At 39.3% G+C, this 20,778-nt stretch overlaps 1 protein-coding gene across 1 annotated transcript in view; it reads right to left on the reverse strand.

Moving 5' to 3' along the window:
* KCNJ5 (potassium inwardly rectifying channel subfamily J member 5) overlaps positions 1-13,682 on the reverse strand; it is a 76,876-nt gene extending 63,194 nt beyond the window's left edge. The window contains exon 1 of the mRNA XM_053691169.1: positions 12,746-13,682. Coding sequence (XP_053547144.1) covers positions 12,746-13,682 — 937 coding nt within the window. The remainder of the gene's footprint in view (positions 1-12,745) is intronic.
* Positions 13,683-20,778: the final 7,096 nt, after the last annotated feature.

The following is a 20,778-nucleotide window of genomic DNA, read 5'->3' on the forward strand; positions in this document are numbered from 1 at the left end:
GCGAGAGAGAGCGAAATAGAGTGAGAGAGAGAGCAAGAGAGAGAGAGAGAGAAAGAGAGTGAGAGCGAGAGAGAGAGAAAGCGCGCAAGAAAAATAAGAGATTGTATAGAATGTTGGAACAGACAGAATAAAAATAAACTAAAAATAGAGTAACCCTTTGAGCCTTAAATCATATTATTTTATTCTGCTAATATAAATGAGAAATTTAGCTTCTTATCAGCTGGTTTGCTGCCAAACTGACAGTAACACAGTAATAACCACTGGCAGCTTTAAGAGAATTACATGTACTATATGTCTGAAATACGGAATACTGCAACAAAGGGTTAAAGAGCAATGCCTGCAGCCATCTGCTGGAGCACTTTCTATTATTTATGACCCTGATTAATGTCCCTTGAAATGCAGCATAGGTTAGTTACAGAGCTAACTGAGGGTCACCGGGGTCACACAATGATTTATACGATCTGGTTGTAACTCACACAGAACATTCCCATGAGCAGACACAGAATGAATTGGTTGATCACCTAAATGTTGGGAATAAACTGGATCTGGTCTAAAGTTGCATAAAACCTAAAGCACCCACAGGTTAAGTAGAAAATGTGTATATTAAAATGATATAGAGCAAAATATAATATTGTGTTTGTGGGTACAAATAAAACAACACCTTTACAGTGCTTTCGAATAGACAGTGCTTAGGAGAAGTCAAACTGGTGCTGCACTCTTTTTCACTTAAAGGGACAGCATACACCAATGTTCATATAACTGCAAGTAATTGACACTACTATAAAGAAGAATATGCACAAATACTGATATAAAAATCCAGTATAAAACTTTTTAATAACTTACTTACAAGCTCCCAGTTTAGCACTGTTGATGAGGTTAGGCTGGGACAACTAATTAAAGGGGCTGGGAAAGCAGGAACAGGCAGACACTCCTCCTCCCCCCTCCCCTGCATATGAAAAGACCCATTACACAACCAGGGGTATGTAGACATCAGTAAACATCTAAAACGTTGGGGCTTGGTTATGAGTCTGAAAATAAGCACAATGTTATTAAAAAATAAGCAACACTATACATTGTTACTAACACACTCCCAGATGGGCTATATAAATCGGTCATCTACAAAACATTTATGCAAAGAAAAATCTAGTGTATAATGTCCTTTAAAGGGACAAGAAACTCAAAATTATTATTTCATGATTTATGTAGAACATACAATTATAAAATACTTTATAACTAATTTACTTCATTCTCTTTGTATCATTTGCTGAAGGAGCAGCAATGCACTATTGATTTATAACTGAATACATGGGTGAGCCAATGACAATCAGTATATATATGCAGCCACCAATCAGCAGCTAGAACCTAGGTTCTTTGCTGCTCCTGAGCTTTCCTAGATAAACCTTTAAGCAAAAGATAACAAGAGAAGGAAGTAAATTAGATAATACAAGTCAATTGGAAAGTTGTTAAAAATTGTGTGCTCTGTCTAAATCATGAGTGTCTAATTATGACTTTACTGTCCCTTTAAGTTTATTGTAGTAGACCTAGAGCCATAACCTGATGTCAAAAGAATGTAGCACCAGTGTGACAACATATACAAAATATTATTCTAATGTTAACTGCTCTATTGACTAAATATTCATTAAGATGTAGATTTGTGTAATGCCCCAGCTGTTTTAAATGAAGCTAATCCATAAATCAGAATTTTGGAAGCGGAAACAGAAACTGATTAACTTCAAAGGCAAGAAGAGGACCCAAGGTTATCTCACCAAACCCTGTGCACTCAAGGAACAGTAGAATGTGATGCCACCTAAGGTTTTATATAACACAATCAATTCTACTTAAAGGAACACTCAATGCAGTAGAATTGAATAATTAAAAAGTACACAATAAAAAGACAATGCAATAACACACACTTTAAATTTCAAATAAGCAGTAGATTTTTTTCCTGACAAATTTTTTCACTCTCACATTTTCTGCCCCCCCCGTATCATGTGACAGGCATCAGCCAATCAAAGACTAGTATATGTATACCCTGCGAGCTTGTGCACATGCTCAGTAGCATCTTGTTCCCCAGAAAGTGTAAATATAATAATATCATAATTTGATAAGGGAAGTAAATTGGAAAGTGTCTTAAAACTGCATGCTCTTTATGAATCATACAAATTTATTTTGACTTGAGCGTCCCTTTAACTCTTTTTCTCACTTGAAGAAAAGTTCATTTTTATTGTGCATAATTTATAAAACTGTTACATACAGTTGTGTTACTCTCCTTTTCTTTTGTATGACTAATAAAAAAAATAAAAAAAGCAATCTGGAGTTTAGAAATATCATTGTCTTTATCTCCTGTACGGATCTGTCTTGCAGTGTTTAAGCGGCTAATGACTCATTAGTCAGACAGTCGCTTGGGTTCTACGTCTCATGTAATCAATACCAGCGTACAAACGAAGGGAGCATAGCAAGAGGATGCTAATCTTGCACTTCAGAGATCTAAATTCAAATTGTGGTGGAAGGGGGCAGATGAAGCAAAATGAGATGTAGTCTCTATGATTTGCCTTTTAGAGAAAATGGTAAAAAAAATGTGTGTCAAATCCCAAATTATGTTCACTTAAAATATCCAATACAGAATTGTTTTAGGTTACTTTTTCAGCTTCCAGAGAGCTGTAACATATTTCTATGCAACCTATTGCATCTCTTTGGAAGCCAATGGATTAATCCAGGTGAGGGCCAAATATAGCCCTTTTTAAATTAACAGAGACATATAGTGAGTGTATAGACAATATAAAGATCCTTCAAATAAACAAAGCTTTAGACAATATTTGGGGGCACATCATTTCTAGAAACAAATGTCCCTACTCTTATGCTGCTGTCACTCAGATATAGGACTTGAATGAGTAGGGGTAGCTGCATGAAAGGAAGGAATAATTAGGGAGTTACTATTAACATGTGAGAAACGGGGTATAGCATGCACTTCCAACTGCAAGCTTCTCATTTCCATGCAGAAGAATGAACGAGGAACCAAAAAGGGAAAGAATAAACCAAAACCGTGTAAAACTAACTTTCAGACCTTAAAGGGGCAATTAAGTGAAAATTAAACTTTCATGATTCAGATAGGGCATACAATATTAAACAACTTTGCAATTTAATTTTTGTTCTCTTTATATTCTTTTTTGAAACCTAGGAAGGCTCAAACTGATTTCTAAAATCTTTAAGGTCCCTATTATCTCATTTTGACAGTTTTTTATAGCTAGACAGTGCTAGATCATGGGTGTTATATAGATAACCTTGTGCTCACTCCCGTGGAGTTATTTATGAGTCAGCACTGATTGGCTAAAATGCAAGTCTGTAAATAGCACTGAGATAAGTGGGCAGTTTGCAAAGGCTTAGATACAAGGTAATCACAGAGGTAAAAAGTGTATTAATATAACAGTGTTGGTAATGCTAAATGTGGGAATGGGCAATAAAGGCATTATCTATTACATGAAAACAAACATTTTCAAGTAAACTGTCCCTTTAAGAATGTTAGACATTTTTAACAATATGATTGGCATATGCAAATCTGTGTGTATGCCAATAATATAATCTCCAATATATATACTCCATATGAGATATAAAATCATATTATTATTCACATTTAAATGCAGAAAATAATAACATTGAAAGTATAAATAATACAAATTCCCTATGCTCTAATTGAGCTACTAGTTCTCTATATATTGCTGCTTTACATTTTAATATAATAAAGAATTAAGAAGGATCAATTAAATTGCAGAACTACCATTGGTGCAACAGGTGCAAGGGCCCATAGCAGCCAGTCAGTACATAGGCATGTGCAGAATGTGTACAGTCCTAATGCAGTAGAGGCTTTTATTGATGGAGGTCCATCTATGTATTTTCAAAACCAGTATACAGAGCAGCATGTACATTATTACTATTGCTTACCACTGGGGGGGGCCCAAAAACAATATTGCACAAGGCCCCCCTAGTGAGTAGGTCCACTACTGCGGCATCAAAAATGAAAGTAACTAGAAACTCTGTAAACATTTGTAGCTGTGTGCATCAAAGGGTAGACACGTGAAATGCAAATCTTTTTCTCCCCAATACAACTTTGAAAAAAACAAAGAAACGGTATTGTTCATTAGCCACTGAAATATAAAGTCATCAATCTCTAAATCAATTGTTAACAGGTTTGCCTGTAGAGGATTTATGTTGCTAATTGTCAACAGGGACTTCGGGCCTCATTCTAAAAGCTTTACTTGGTCAGATGTGGTTTTCCTACACCAACAACAGGGAATACTGTAAAAAAAAAGGGGTCGTCTTTTCCAGTTGCAAGATTTCTCCCTCTGGGGAGAGGGAAGTTAGCAGGGAGCTTGTTTTAAAACCGAAATCCTAAAGCCACCACAAATCTGATTGCTCTGCTTTTAGTGTATAGTATTTTACAATCGCCTCTATTTTCATAAACATGTGTTTTCTATTAGGGTAATAAGCGTTTTGTGCATTTTCACACAATCACCTTTTAGTTTGGGAGAAAAAACAGCAAGAAAATGTTTACAGAATACACCAGACCTCACTGAGAAATTTCAGCTACACCCATGGAACGTCCCTGTTCAGCCCATAAGCAGAGGTTGCAGTGGTGTATTTAGGTTTTGTGCTCTCCCCCCCATCGGGCTGTGTCTATCTGCAAGTCTGCATCATGTCTCCACATGGAAAAGAATTGCCAGAGGAATTGAAAAATCTGATTGTGAGATTTCACAAAGATGGAAAAAGATACAGGAAGATTGGTGGCCAACTAAAAATCAGTCAAAACGCAGTTGCAGCAGTAATCAGGAGGTATAGATCGATACACAGTGCCAAAAATCAGAGCCGCAGTGGCTGTCCTCCTAGAATGATGCCACGGACAGTGCGCTCCTTGCACAATCTAGCTCTGAAAAGCAGGCAACAGGCAAGTGCTTCAGATTTGCATCAAGGCAAGTGTTTCAGATTTGGCTCAGGGATTATCGATAGGAGATAGATAGGAGTTTCTGTGACACCTCAGACAGTGCTAAGGACATTGCATAATGTCAACTTCTATGGACAGCATCCAAGGAAAAAACCCTTGCTTGCTCTTCGGCACAAAACTGCAAGATTAAACTTTGCTAAACAACATGAAAAGCCTGATGAATACTGGGAGCACATTATTTGGTAAGATGGCCAAGACCAAGATACAATTTTTCAGCTCAGATTGGGTGCAGCATGTTTGGTTTGAACCTGGTGAAGATTATTACAGTGAATGCATAGGGGCCCATTTATCAAGTTCTGTATCGAGTTTGAAGGGCCGTGTTTCTGGCGAGCCTTCAGACTCACCGGAAACAGAAGTTATGAAGCTGCGGTCTAAAGACCGCTGCTCCATAACCTGTCCGCCTGCTCTGAGGAGGTGGACAGAGATTGCGTGAAATCACCTGCTAGCAGCCGATTGGCCGCGAATCTGCAGGGGGCGGCGTTGCACCAGCAGTTCACAAGAGCTGTTGGTGCAATGCTGAATGCGGAGAGCGTAATGCTCTCCGCATTCAGCGATGTCTGTCGGACATGATCCACTGATCGAGTCATGTTGGACAGACATTTCATAAATAGGCCCCATAGTCCCAACAGTGAACCATGGAGGTGGGAGTGTGACGATATGGGGCTGCATGACTGCAAAAGGTGTTGGAGAGATGACATTTATAGATGGCACCATGAATGCCTAGGATATACCAAAATACTGGCTGACAAGATGACTCCCAGTCTCAAGACGTTTGGCGCAGGACGAATATTCCAGTATGATAACGATCCAAAGCACACTGCCAAAATCACAAAGGTGTTTCTAAAGGAGAAACACATGACAACTATGACCTGGCCAAGTATGTCACCGGACTTGAATCCATTCGAACACCTTTGGGGTATTTTAAAGAGAATGTTAGAGCAGCACAACCCCTCCAGCAAAGAGCAGCTGAATAAAATTATCTCTGAAGAAGGGCAGAACATCTCTCCAGAAATTTGTACAACACTGGTTTCCTTCATGCCAAGGAGGATTGAGTCTGTCATCAAAAATAAAGGTGGAGATGTAAAAAATAAAAGATTTGAATCTCAGTAATGAAAGGTGCACTGACTTTTTTGCATTAATTTCCTGCTTTGGGGCCGGTATTTTTAATATAGTAAATCTAAACTGTTAGTTTTTAATTTTACATAAGAGCAAACACCGTACTGTAAAACTTAGATGTAATGCAGTTATTGTTATACAATTTTGAATCATTTGACATTTAAGTGATATTTGTATACTGTATGTATATATGGTGTGAGTGTGTGTAGTGCAGTGAGTGTGTCTAGTGCAGTTGGCGTGTATGTGTATATATGGTGTGTGTGTGAGTGTGTCTAATGCAGTTTGTGTGTATGTGAATGTGTATATATGGTGTGTGTGAGTAGTGCAGTGAGTGTGTGTATTTCAGTGTGCGTGTATGTGAATGTGTATATATGGTGTGTGTGTGTATTGCAGTGAGTGTGTATGAGTGAGTGTGTTTAGTGCAGTGTGCATGTATGAATGATTGTGTGTATTGCAGTGAGTGTGTCTAGTGCAGTGTGCATGTAAATGTTTATATATGGTGTGTGAGAGTGTGGTTAACGCAGTGTGCGTGTATGTGTGAGTATGTTTAGTGCAGTGTGCGTGTATGTGTAAATGTGTGTAGTACAGTGAGTGTGTTTAGTGCAGTGTGCATGTATGTGTGTGAGTGTGTGTAGTGCAGTGTGCATGTATGTGTGTGTGTGTAGTGCAGTGTGTTTAGTGCAGTCTGCATGTATGTGTGAGTGTATATAGTGCAGTGTGTGTGTATGTGAGTGTGTGTATTGCAGGGAGTGTGTTTAGTGCAGTGTGAGTGTGTGTGTGAGTGTGTGTAGTGCAGTGAGTGTTTAGTGCAGTGTGCATGTACAGTATGTGTGAGTGTATGTAGTGCAGTGAGTGTGTTTAGTGCAGTGTGTTCATGCAGTGATTGTGTTTAGTGCAGTGTGCATGTATGTGTGAGTGTATCTAGTGCAGTGAGTGTGTTTAGTGCAGTGTATGAGAATATTATTGCAGTGAGTGTGTTTATTGCAGTGTGCATGTATGTGTGAGTGTATGTAGTGCAGTGAGTGTGTTTAGTGCAGTGTATGAGTGTGTTTAGTGCAGTGAGTGTGTTTAGCGCAGTGTGCGTGTATGTGAGTGTGTGTAGTGCAGTGAGTGTAGTGCAGTGAGTGTGTAGTGAAGTGAGTGTGTGTAATGCAGTGTGCGTGTATGTGAGTGTGTGTAGTGCAGTGTGTGTGTATGAATGATTGTGTGTATTGCAGTGAGTGTGTCTAGTGCATGTAAATGTGTATATATGGTGTGTGAGAGTGTGTTTAGAGCAGTGTGCGTGTATGTGTAAATGTGTGTAGTACAGTGAGTGTGTTTAGTGCAGTGTGCATGTAGTGTGTGAGTGTGTGTAGTGCAGTGTGCATGTATGTGTGTGAGTGTGTGTAGTGCAGTGTGCATGTATGTGTGTGTGTGTAGTGCAGTGCGTTTAGTGCAGTCTGCGTGTATGTGTGAGTGTGTATAGTGCAGTATGTGTGTGTGTATGTGAGTGTGTGTATTGCAGGGAGTGTGTTTAGTGCAGTGTGCGTGTATGTGTGAGTGTATGTGTGAGTGTGTGTGTGAGTGTGTGTGTGAGTGTGTGTAGTGCAGTGAGTGTTTAGTGCAGTGTGCATGTACAGTATGTGTGAGTGTATGTAGTGCAGTGAGTGTGTTTAGTGCAGTGTGTTCATGCAGTGATTGTGTTTAGTGCAGTGTGCATGTATGTGTGAGTGTATGTAGTGCAGTGAGTGTGTTTAGTGCAGTGTATGAGAATATGTATTGCAGTGAGTGTGTTTATTGCAGTGTGCATGTATGTGTGAGTGTATGTAGTGCAGTGAGTGTGTTTAGTGCAGTGTATGAGAGTGTGTGTATTGCAGAGAGTGTGTGTATTGCAGTGAGTGTGTGTAGTGCAGTGAGTGTGTGTAGTGCAGTGTGCGTGTATATGAGTGTGTGTAGTGCAGTGAGTGTGTAGTGCAGTGTGCGTGTATGTGAGTGTGTGTAGTGCAGTGAGTGTGTAGTGCAGTGTGCGTGTATATGAGTGTGTGTAGTGCAGTGAGTGTGTAGTGCAGTGTGCGTGTATGTGAGTGTGTGTAGTGCAATGAGTGTGTGTAGTGCAGTGAGTGTGTTTAATGCAGTGAGTGTGTGTAGTGCTGTGTGCGTGTATGTGAGTGTGTGTAGTGCAGCGTGCATGTGTAGTGCAGCGTGCATGTATGTGAGTGTGTGTAGTGCAGTGAGTGTGTGTAGTGCAGCGTGCATGTATGTGAGTGTGTGTAGTGCAGTGAGTGTGTGTAGTGCAGCGTGCATGTATGTGAGTGTGTGTAGTGCAGTGAGTGTGTGTAGTGTATGTGAGTGTGTGTAGTGCAGTGAGTGTGTTTAGTGTATATGAGTGTGTGTAGTGCAGTGAGTGTGTGTAGTGCAGTGAGTGTGTGTAGTGCAGCATGCATGTGAGTGTGTGTAGTGCAGTGTGCATGTATGTGAGTGTTTGTAGTGCAGTGAGTGTGTGTAGTGCAGTGAGTGTGTGTAGTGTATGTGAGTGTGTGTAGTGCAGTGAGTGTGTGTAGTGTAGTGTGCATGTATGTGAGTGTGTGTAGTGCAGTGAGTGTGTGTAGTGTATGTGAGTGTGTGTAGTGCAGTGAGTGTGTGTAGTGCAGTGAGTGTGTGTAGTGCAGTGTGCATGTATGTGAGTGTGTGTAGTGCACTGAGTGTGTGTAGTGCACTGAGTGTGTGTAGTGCACTGAGTGTGTGTAGTGTATGTGAGTGTGTGTAGTGCAGTGAGTGTGTGTAGTGTATGTGAGTGTGTGTAGTGCAGCGTGCATGTATGTGAGTGTGTGTAGTGTATGTGAGTGTGTGTAGTGCAGTGAGTGTGTGTAGTGTATGTGAGTGTGTGTAGTGCAGCGTGCATGTATGTGAGTGTGTGTAGTGCAGCGTGCATGTATGTGAGTGTGTGTAGTGTATGTGAGTGTGTGTAGTGCAGCGTGCATGTATGTGAGTGTGTGTAGTGCAGTTTGCTCTTGCTAATGTGTAACATTGTTGCAGAACTGCTGCCATATAGTGGCTGCAGACACGTGCACACTCCTGAACTTGCCTTCCTGCTTTTATCGAAAGGATAACAAGAGAATGAACACAATGTGATAAAATAAGTAAATGTTAAGTTGTTTACAATTGTATGCTCTATCTGAATCATGTGACTTCTGTCCCTTTTACCTCCTCTCTGCTTACCTAGAGGTTTACTCTAAACAAAGGAGATCACGACAAAGCAAATTTGATATTAGATTGGGAAGTTGTTTAAAACGGCATATTCCATCTGAATCAAGTTTCATTTTAACTTTGCTGTACCTTTGAATTTCTCTAGTTATTAACATATTATGGGGATTCACATTATTACAATATTAAAGGGACATTAAACTGTATTTTGTTGACATATATCTCATCTACCTTTATTTTTGTATTTTAAATCTTGTTTTTCTCTGTTGAAATCACCACCTTTACTGACAATGTAAATGCTGTAGTATTGGCTAAAGAAAAACATAAGAGAAAGCTGCAGAAATCAACTTCCCAGTAGAGATAGTCCTGTAGCAGCTTTGAATGCAATGCTTGAGTACATTGTATCTTTAATGGTTGGTGGACCTTTTGGAAAAAATGCTTAAAATGATATTGCCAGTGTATAATAATACAAACAGAAAAGGATCTTTTCATCTCATGGATATTGGAAGTAAATTGTATGAGTGCTCTATTAAGCTTTCAGATATTTCTTATAAATGAACTAAAGAAAAATATTCTATATGGCGATAATAGATCTTTATAGTTAGACTTCCCAATAAGAGACATTTCTTTTAATGAGAAAGAAAATACAAAATAATGTTTAGTTAAAGGGACAGTAAAGTCATAATTAGGCAGTGAGGATTTAGACAGAGCATACAATGTGTGTGTATGTGAATGTGTAAACTCAGGAGCAGCAAAGAACCTAGGTTCTAGCTGCTGATTGGTGGCTGCATATATATATATATATATATATATATATATATATATATATATATATACACCGATTGTCATTGGCTCACCCACATGTTCAGTTAGAGACCAGTAGTGCTCCTTCAACAAATGATACCAAAAGAATGTAGCAAATTTGATACTATAAATAAACTTATAAAATTGTATGTTCTACCTAAATCATGAATGAAAATGTTTGGGTTTCATGTCCCTTTAATTATAGGAAATAAAAAACAAAACATTACAGTGTACAATTATTAGTTTAATTAGCTGTAAATTCGTTTTTTTCCCCTCTCTCCAGACGCGCTGGAAACCTAAACGTATACTGTAATTATCCTGCAGTTGTATATGTTGTACACTGTAATTATCCTGCAGTTGTATATGTTATACACTGTAATTATCCTGCAGTTGTATATGTTGTACACTGTAATTATCCTGCAGTTGTATATGTTGTACACTGTAATTATCCTGCAGTTGTATATGTTGTACACTGTAATTATCCTGCAGTTGTATATGTTATACACTGTAATTATCCTGCAGTTGTATATGTTGTACACTGTAATTATCCTGCAGTTGTACATGTTGTACACTGTAATTATCCTGCAGTTGTATATGTTGTACACTGTAATTATCCTGCAGTTGTATATGTTGTACACTGTAATTATCCTGCAGTTGTATATGTTGTACACTGTAATTATCCTGCAGTTGTATATGTTGTACACTGTAATTATCCTGCAGTTGTATATGTTGTACACTGTAATTATCCTGCAGTTGTATATGTTGTACACTGTAATTATCCTGCAGTTGTTTATGTTGTACACTGTAATTATCCTGCAGTTGTATATGTTGTACACTGTAATTATCCTGCAGTTGTATATGTTGTACACTGTAATTATCCTGCAGTTGTATATGTTGTACACTGTAATTATCCTGCAGTTGTATATGTTGTATACTGTAATTATCCTGCAGTTGTATATGTTGTACACTGTAATTATCCTGCAGTTGTATATGTTGTACACTGTAATTATCCTGCAGTTGTATATGTTGTACACTGTAATTATCCTGCAGTTGTATATGTTATACACTGTAATTATCCTGCAGTTGTATATGTTGTACACTGTAATTACCCTGCAGTTGTATATGTTGTACACTGTAATTATCCTGCAGTTGTATATGTTGTACACTGTAATTATCCTGCAGTTGTATATGTTGTACACTGTAATTATCCTGCAGTTGTATATGTTGTACACTGTAATTATCCTGCAGTTGTATATGTTGTATACTGTAATTATCCTGCAGTTGTATATGTTGTACACTGTAATTATCCTGCAGTTGTATATGTTGTACACTGTAATTATCCTGCAGTTGTATATGTTGTACACTGTAATTATCCTGCAGTTGTATATGTTGTATACTGTAATTATCCTGCAGTTGTATATGTTGTACACTGTAATTATCCTGCAGTTGTATATGTTGTACACTGTAATTATCCTGCAGTTGTATATGTTGTATACTGTAATTATCCTGCAGTTGTATATGTTATACACTGTAATTATCCTGCAGTTGTATATGTTGTACACTGTAATTATCCTGCAGTTGTATATGTTGTACACTGTAATTATCCTGCAGTTGTATATGTTGTACACTGTAATTATCCTGCAGTTGTATATGTTGTACACTGTAATTATCCTGCAGTTGTATATGTTATACACTGTAATTATCCTGCAGTTGTATATGTTGTATACTGTAATTATCCTGCAGTTGTATATGTTGTACACTGTAATTATCCTGCAGTTGTATATGTTGTACACTGTAATTACCCTGCAGTTGTATATGTTATACACTGTAATTATCCTGCAGTTGTATATGTTGTACACTGTAATTATCCTGCAGTTGTATATGGCGAATGCTACTGAAAGTCTTTTTTGTTTTTCTCCTGAGAGCAACATTCGATTGACCAAAGCAAAGAAGAGCAAGAATGGAAATGTCACCAGTCTTTGTCAGTGTCTGTGAACTTCTCAGCAGTAGCAATCACGTTTGCAAAACAAACATTTTCTCATCAAATTGGGGTTGATGTGTACACAAGTATGCCATCACTCTCTATGCAGGTATTGTGCATGGTTTTATAAACTTTATTTGGTGTTCCATTTGTGATTGAATTTAGCTAAACACAATGGGTGAGCAAGTGACAAGTACCATATATGTGCTCCTGATCCAATCTAGGTATGCTTTTTAACAATGGATACCAAAAGAGTGAAGTAAATTAAATAATACAAGTACATTTGAAAGTTGATTAAAATTATATGTTCTGATTTATAAAAGTTTAACTTTACCGCCCTGTAAATTATAAGTGTTTAACAAAATATCTTGTTATATTATAGTTTCTATATTTGTATTAAGGGCTTTTGGCATTTTTTAATGCATACTTCAATAATAAATTAAATACTCAAATAATTAGTTATAACTGGAGGGCCATGCTTAGAGTCATATTGAAATATGATTTGTGGCAACTGCTCAAACAAGGAGAGACACTTATTACATTCATAACTAGATCACTTTCCCTCTTCCATATTGTGGGTAACAAAATACCATTAGAAAAGCCATCCTTTTAGCATCCCAAAGATATGTTTATGTTCTACAAGTTTACCGTATGATCTCTCTTACCTGTTGCTTCAACCATGCCTTCTAGAATGACCACAATTTCAAAGTCCTCTGCTTCTAGTTGTGCCTGTGACATCTCCCAGAAAGGACTTTTCTCATTGATTTCATGGGAAATGATAAGAGGGGATACCAGGAAGAGACGATCATCTCCTGTATCAAAGCCAACATTAATGTCCGTCTGATTGAGAGGAATGAATTCTCCTTCCTTGGTTTGCTTGGATTTAATGAGTTTAGCCCGGATAGAAGCCTCTACAATATGAGAACTACGGAGATCTCCCACACGAAACATCAGACAGAGCTTCTCATCTCTCAAAGAAATCACTGCATTATTTGAGAACATCAGAGTTTCTGCTCGCTTTTTAGGTTGGCTTATCTTAACAAACATGCAACCTACCATCAAAGCATTAACAATAGAACCTAAAATAGCCTGGATAAGGAGGAGAACAATGCCTTCCGGACATTTCTCTGTGATGACTCTGTAACCATAACCAATGGTGGTCTCGGTTTCAATGGAAAATAGAAATGCAGAGACAAATCCATTCAAATTCTCCACACAAGGAACCCAGTTTTTGTCCTCCAGGTGTTCAAGGTCTCCCCGGATATAAGCAATGAACCACCAGATGAGACCAAAGAAAAGCCATGTGAGTGTGTATACAAGAGTAAAGATGAACAAGCTGATGTGCCACTTAAAATCCACCAGTGTAGTAAACAAGTCTGTAAAGTAACGATAAGTTTCCTTGACATTCCCATGGTGTACGTTACATTTACCATCCTTTTCCATATATCTTTGCCGTGTCTTCCTCTGCTCAGACTGGAGATGGGATCGATTAATCTTGACTGAAGGATATTCTCGTGCTTGTTTGGGGAACTTTTTTGGTTCTCTGGGGGCGATATCAACCTCCAGGTCATGATTCATGCTGACCCTCAGATCTCTTGCCATGATGGGAGAATATCTGCATTGTATAAAAAGGACAAAATGTATGTTTATATGAGAGAAAACACCCAAATTCAAGAAACATCACAATTTATTGGTGTAGCTCAATGTAACTTTAAAATTAACTATATCAAATTTAAAGATATCCTATATCACTATGAGTCTATAGGATATTTTTGGTTTAAAATTGGTTACGTTACAACCATGATTTCCCTGTGTTCAAATAGAATGCATTTTATAACAGATGAAAATGTTTATTGGTGAAAACAATGTATTAATCATATCACTTTTCTATGAGATATTTGGTCGGTACAGAAAAGGTTAACACATTTGGTGCATATATACTTTTCTGTATTACCTATTACATAGTAATGTGACTGGAGAGTTTTGTTTTTGCTTGCAATACACTAATTGTCATATAACTGTATGTAACAGACACTACTATGCAGAATATGTACAGATACTGATATCAATATAAATATACAGTATACACTAATTGTCATATAACTGCATGTAACAAACACTACTATACAGAATATGTACAGATACTGATATAAATATACAGTATATACTAATTGTCATATAACTGCATGTAATAGACACGACTATAAAGAAGAATATGTACAGATACTGATATAAATATACAGTATACACTAATTGTCATATAACTGCATGTAATAGACACGACTATAAAGAAGAATATGTACAGATACTGATATAAATATACAGTATACACTAATTGTCATATAAATGCATGTAATAGACACTACTATACAGAATATGTACAGATACTGATATAAATATACAGTATACACTAATTGTCATTAGTGATGTCGCGAATAGTTCGGCGGCGAATAGTTCCCGGCGAATATAGCTTGTTCGCGTTCGCCGCGGCGGGCGAACATATGCGATGTTCGATCCGCCCCCTATTCGTCATCATTGAGTAAACTTTGACCCTGTATCTCACAGTCTGCAGACACGTTTCAGCCAATCAGCAGCAGACACTCCCTCCCAGACCCTCCCAGCTCCTGGGCAGCAGCCATTTTAGATTCATTCTGATTCTGCATTCTTAGTGAGAGGAGGGATAGTGTAGCTGCTGCTGATTTTATAGGGAAATTCATAGCTAGGCTAGTGTATTCAGTGTCCACTACAGTCCTGAAGGACTCATCTGATCTCTGCTGTAAGGACAGCACCCCAAAAAGCCCTTTTTAGGGCTAGAACATCTTTTTTTTTGGCTGTGTAATTTTGACTGTGAAACATCAGTCTGCTAGTGTAATCTAATTGCAGTTGCCTGTCTGCCTGCCAGCGTGTGTGCCAGGCCCACTTGCTAAGTACCACCACTCATATCTGTTGTAACAGTAGTGTAAATTTTTTTAAAAAAAAACTTTTTTGACTGTGAAACATCAGTCTGCTAGTGTAATCTAATTGCAGTTGCCTGCCTGCCAGTGTGTGTGCCAGGCCCACTTGCCAACTAGTGCCACAACTCATATCTGTTGTAACAGTAGTGTAAATTTTTTAAAAAAAAACTTTTTTGACTGTGAAACATCAGTCTGCTAGTGTAATCTAATTGCAGTTGCCTGCCTGCCAGTGTGTGTGCCAGGCCCACTTGCCAACTAGTGCCACCACTCATATCTGTTGTAACAGTATTGTAAATTTTTAATCCCCGGATAGGGGACACCGCAGTAGAAGGTACCCGGCCGAAATTTCTTTGCACAAAAGGCAATCCCCAACCTGTACTCGATTGTGCAAAAGGAAGTAACCTTACCATGGGTCCCAGACCGCGCGTCTTGTAATTCTCGGTCTGTGAAATTATATATCTATCAAATCTATCTATTTATCTATCTATCAAATCTATCTAACTATCTATCGTATCTATCAAATGTATATTGCATCTATTGATCTATGTAATCTATGTATCTATCTATCAAATCTATCTATCTCGTGGCCGGACTGTTTTGTGACAGCCACTTGTGTTTCGGCCAAATTTGAAGTAGGAGGACCGACCAAGCATCTTTTTCCATCTCCCGGTTCCTAAAATCCATGCCATATACACATCCCCTGATAGGGGACACCACAGTGGAAGGTACCCGGCTGAAATTTCTTTGCACAAAAGGCAATCCCCAACCTGTACTCGATTGTGCAAAAGGAAGTAACCTTACCATGGGTCACAGACCGCACGTCTTGTAATTCTCTGTCTGGGAAATTATATATCTATCAAATCTATCAATCGTATCTATCAAATGTATATTGCATCTTTTGATCTATGTAATTCGTATCTTTCAAATGTATATTGCATCTATTGATCTATGTAATCTATGTATCTATCTATCAAATTTATCTATCTCGTGGCCGGACTGTTTTGTGACAGCCACTTGTGTTTCGGCCAAATTTGAAGTAGGAGGACCGACCAAGCATCTTTTTCCATCTTCCGGTTCCTAAAATCCATGCCATATACACCTCCCCCGATAGGGGGAGTAACAGGTATTAAACCGATCAGAATAGTACTACTTAACACACCACTCATATCTGGTGGCACAATAGATTGCACGCGCAGTGCCCCAAATTTGAAGCAGGAGGACCGACCAAGCATCTTTTTCCATCTCCCGGTTCCTAAAATCCATGCCATATACACGTCCCCTGGCACCGCAACTGCCTCTGGGAACCTTACCATGGGTCCCAGATCGCACGTCTTGTAATTCTCTGTCTGGGAAATTATATATCTATCAAATCTATCTATTTATCTATCAAATCTATCTAACTATCAATCGTATCTATCAAATGTATATTGCATCTATTGATCTATGTAATTTGTATCTATCAAATGTATATTGCATCTATTGATCTATGTAATTCGTATCTATCAAATGTATATTGCATCTATTGATCTATGTAATCTATGTATCTATCTATCAAATCTATCTCGTGGCCGGACTGTTTTGTGACAGCCACTTGTGTTTCGGCCAAATTTGAAGTAGGAGGACCGACCAAGCATCTTTTTCCATCTCCCGGTTCCTAAAATCCATGCCATATACACCTCCCCCGATAGGGGGAGTAACAGGTATTAAACTGATCAGAATAGTACTACTTAACACACCACTCCTATCTGGTGGCACAATAGATTGCATGCGCAGTGCCCCAAATTTGAAGCAGGAGGACCGACCAAGCATCTTTTTCCATCTACCGGTTCCTAAAATCCATGCCATATACATCTCCCCTGATAGGGGGAGTAACAGGTATTAAACTGATCAGAATAGTACTACTTAACACACCAATCATATCTGGTGGCACAATAGATTGCATGCGCAGTGCCCCAAATTTGAAGCAGGAGGACCGACCAAGCATCTTTTTCCATCTCCCGGTTCCTAAAATCCATGCCATATACACCTCCCCCGATAGGGGGAGTAACAGGTATTAAACTGATCAGAATAGTACTACTTAACACACCACTCATATCTGGTGGCACAATAGATTGCATGCGCAGTGCCCCAAATTTGAAGCAGGAGGACCGACCAAGCATCTTTTTCCATCTACCGGTTCCTAAAATCCATGCCATATACACGTCCCCTGGCGCCGCAACTGCCTCTGGGAACCTTACCATGGGTTACAGACCGCACGTCTTGTAATTCTCTGTCTGGGAAATTATATATCTATCAAATCTATCTATTTATCTATCAAATCTATCTATCTATCGTATCTATCAAATGTATATTGCATCTATTGATCTATCTATCTAATCTATGTATCTATCAAATCTATCTATCTCGTGGTTGTGCAAATGGACTGTTTGCGGTTGTTTGCGGTGCGTTAAACGGGGAGTTTGGTCTGTCACTGTGAAGCGGGCGTAACCCTTACACTACCTGATCAATACAACATCATACCTGATGTTTTAAAGCACGTTATTCCAAACAATTTAGGAATGTTAGGTGATTTATGCCCTTTATGGCTTAAAACCAGACTCTGCATCAACTATGTAATTTTCCGTGGGAGTTTTGCCATGGATCCCCCTCCGGCATGCCACAGTCCAGGTGTTAGTCCCCTTGAAACAACTTTTCCATCACTATTGTGGCCAGAAAGAGTCCCTGTGGGTTTTAAAATTTGCCTGCCTATTGAAGTCAATGGCGGTTCGCCCGTTCGCGAACAGTTGCGGAAGTTCGAGTCCGCCGTTCGTGAACGGAAAATTTTTAGTTTGCGACATCACTAGTGATAGACACTACTATACAGAATATGTACAGATACTGATATAAATATACAGTATACACTAAGTGTCATATAACTGCATGTAACAGACAATACCATACAGAATATGTGCAGATACTGATATAAATATACAGTATACACTAATTGTCATATAGCTGCATGTGATAGACACTACTATACAGAATATGTGCAGATACTGATATAAATATACATAAGACACCATCGGCTAGATTTGGAGTTTTGTCGGTAACGACCCGAAAAACTAACGCCGGCTTTTTTCTGGCCGCACCATAAAAATAACTCTGGTATTGAGAGACCACATAAAGGCTGCGTTAGGCTCCAAAAAACATAATTTATGCTTACCTGATAAATTCCTTTCTTCTGTTGTGTGATCAGTCCACGGGTCATCATTACTTCTGGGATATTATCTGCTCCCCTACAGGAAGTGCAAGAGGATTCACCCAGCAGAGTTGCTATATAGCTCCTCCCCTCTACGTCACCTCCAGTCATTCGACCAAAGACCAACGAGAAAGGAGAAGCCAAGGGTGTAGTGGTGACTGAATTATAATTTAAAAAATATTTACCTGCCTTAAAAAACAGGGCGGGCCGTGGACTGATCACACAACAGAAGAAAGGAATTTATCAGGTAAGCATAAATTATGTTTTCTTCTGTTATGTGTGATCAGTCCACGGGTCATCATTACTTCTGGGATACCAATACCAAAGCAAAAGTACACGGATGACGGGAGGGATAGGCAGGCTCATTATACAGAAGGAACCACTGCCTGAAGAACCTTTCTCCCAAAAATAGCCTCCGAAGAAGCAAAAGTGTCAAATTTGTAAAATTTGGAAAAAGTATGAAGCGAAGACCAAGTTGCAGCCTTGCAAATCTGTTCAACAGAGGCCTCATTCTTAAAGGCCCAAGTGGAAGCCACAGCTCTAGTGGAATGAGCTGTAATTCTTTCAGGAGGCTGCTGTCCAGCAGTCTCATAGGCTAAACGTATAATGCTACGAAGCCAAAAAGAGAGAGAGGTAGCAGAAGCTTTTTGACCTCTCCTCTGTCCAGAATAAACGACAAACAGGGAAGAAGTTTGGCGAAAATCTTTAGTTGCCTGCAAGTAGAACTTGAGGGCACGAACTACATCCAGATTGTGTAGAAGACGTTCCTTCTTTGAAGAAGGATTTGGACACAAGGATGGAACAACAATCTCTTGATTGATATTCCTGTTAGATACGACCTTAGGTAAGAACCCAGGTTTAGTACGCAGAACTACCTTGTCTGAGTGAAAGATCAGATAAGGAGAATCACAATGTAGGGCTGATAACTCAGAGACTCTTCGAGCCGAGGAAATAGCCATTAAAAATAGAACTTTCCAAGATAACAATTTTATATCAATGGAATGAAGAGGTTCAAACGGAACACCCTGTAAAACGTTAAGAACTAAGTTTAAACTCCATGGCGGAGCAACAGTTTTAAACACAGGCTTGATCCTAGCTAAAGCCTGACAAAAGGCCTGGATGTCTGAATTTTCTGACAGACGCCTGTGTAACAAGATGGACAGAGCTGAGATCTGTCCCTTTAATGAGCTAGCCGATAAACCCTTTTCTAAACCTTCTTGTAGAAAAGACAATATCCTAGGAATCCTAACCTTACTCCAGGAGTAATCTTTGGATTCACACCAGTATAGGTATTTACGCCATATTTTATGGTAAATCTTTCTGGTAACAGGCTTCCTAGCCTGTATCAGGGTATCAATAACCGACTCCGAAAAACCACGTTTTGATAAAATCAAGCGTTCAATTTCCAAGCAGTCAGCTTCAGAGAAGTTAGACTTTGATGTTTGAATGGACCCTGAATCAGAAGGTCCTGTCTTAGAGGTAGAGACCAAGGCGGACAGGATGACATGTCCACTAGATCTGCATACCAAGTCCTGCGCGGCCATGCAGGCGCTATTAGAATCACTGATGCTCTCTCCTGTTTGATTTTGGCAATCAATCGAGGAAGCAGCGGGAAGGGTGGAAACACATAAGCCATCCTGAAGTTCCAAGGTGCTGTCAAAGCATCTATCAGAACCGCTCCCGGATCCCTGGATCTGGATCCGTAGCGAGGAAGTTTGGCGTTCTGGCGAGACGCCATGAGATCTATCTCTGGTTTGCCCCAACGTCGAAGTATTTGGGCAAAGACCTCCGGATGAAGTTCCCACTCCCCCGGATGAAGAGTCTGGCGACTCAAGAAATCCGCCTCCCAGTTCTCCACTCCCGGGATGTGGATTGCTGACAGGTGGCAAGAGTGAGACTCTGCCCAGCGAATTATCTTTGATACTTCTGTCATTGCTAGGGAGCTTCTTGTCCCTCCCTGATGGTTGATGTAAGCTACAGTCGTGATGTTGTCCGACTGAAACCTGATGAACCCCCGAGTCTTTAACTGGGGCCAAGCTAGAAGGGCATTGAGAACTGCTCTCAATTCCAGAATGTTTATTGGCAGGAGACTTTCCTCCTGACTCCATTGTCCCTGAGCCTTCAGAGAATTCCAGACAGCGCCCCAACCTAGAAGGCTGGCGTCTGTTGTTACAATTGTCCAGTCCGGCCTGCTGAACGGCATCCCCCTGGACAGATGTGGCCGAGAAAGCCACCATAGAAGAGAGTTTCTGGTCTCTTGATCCAGATTCAGAGTGGGGGACAAATCTGAGTAATCCCCATTCCACTGACTCAGCATGCACAATTGCAGCGGTCTGAGATGTAGACGTGCAAAGGGTACTATGTCCATTGCTGCTACCATTAAGCCGATCACCTCCATGCATTGAGCTACTGACGGGAGTTGAATGGAATGAAGGACACGGCATGCATTTAGAAGCTTTGTTAATCTGTCTTCTGTCAGATAAATCTTCATTTCTACAGAATCTAT

This window comes from Bombina bombina, chromosome 8, assembly GCF_027579735.1.
Source record: "Bombina bombina isolate aBomBom1 chromosome 8, aBomBom1.pri, whole genome shotgun sequence".
Classification (NCBI taxonomy): Eukaryota; Metazoa; Chordata; class Amphibia; order Anura; family Bombinatoridae; genus Bombina; species Bombina bombina.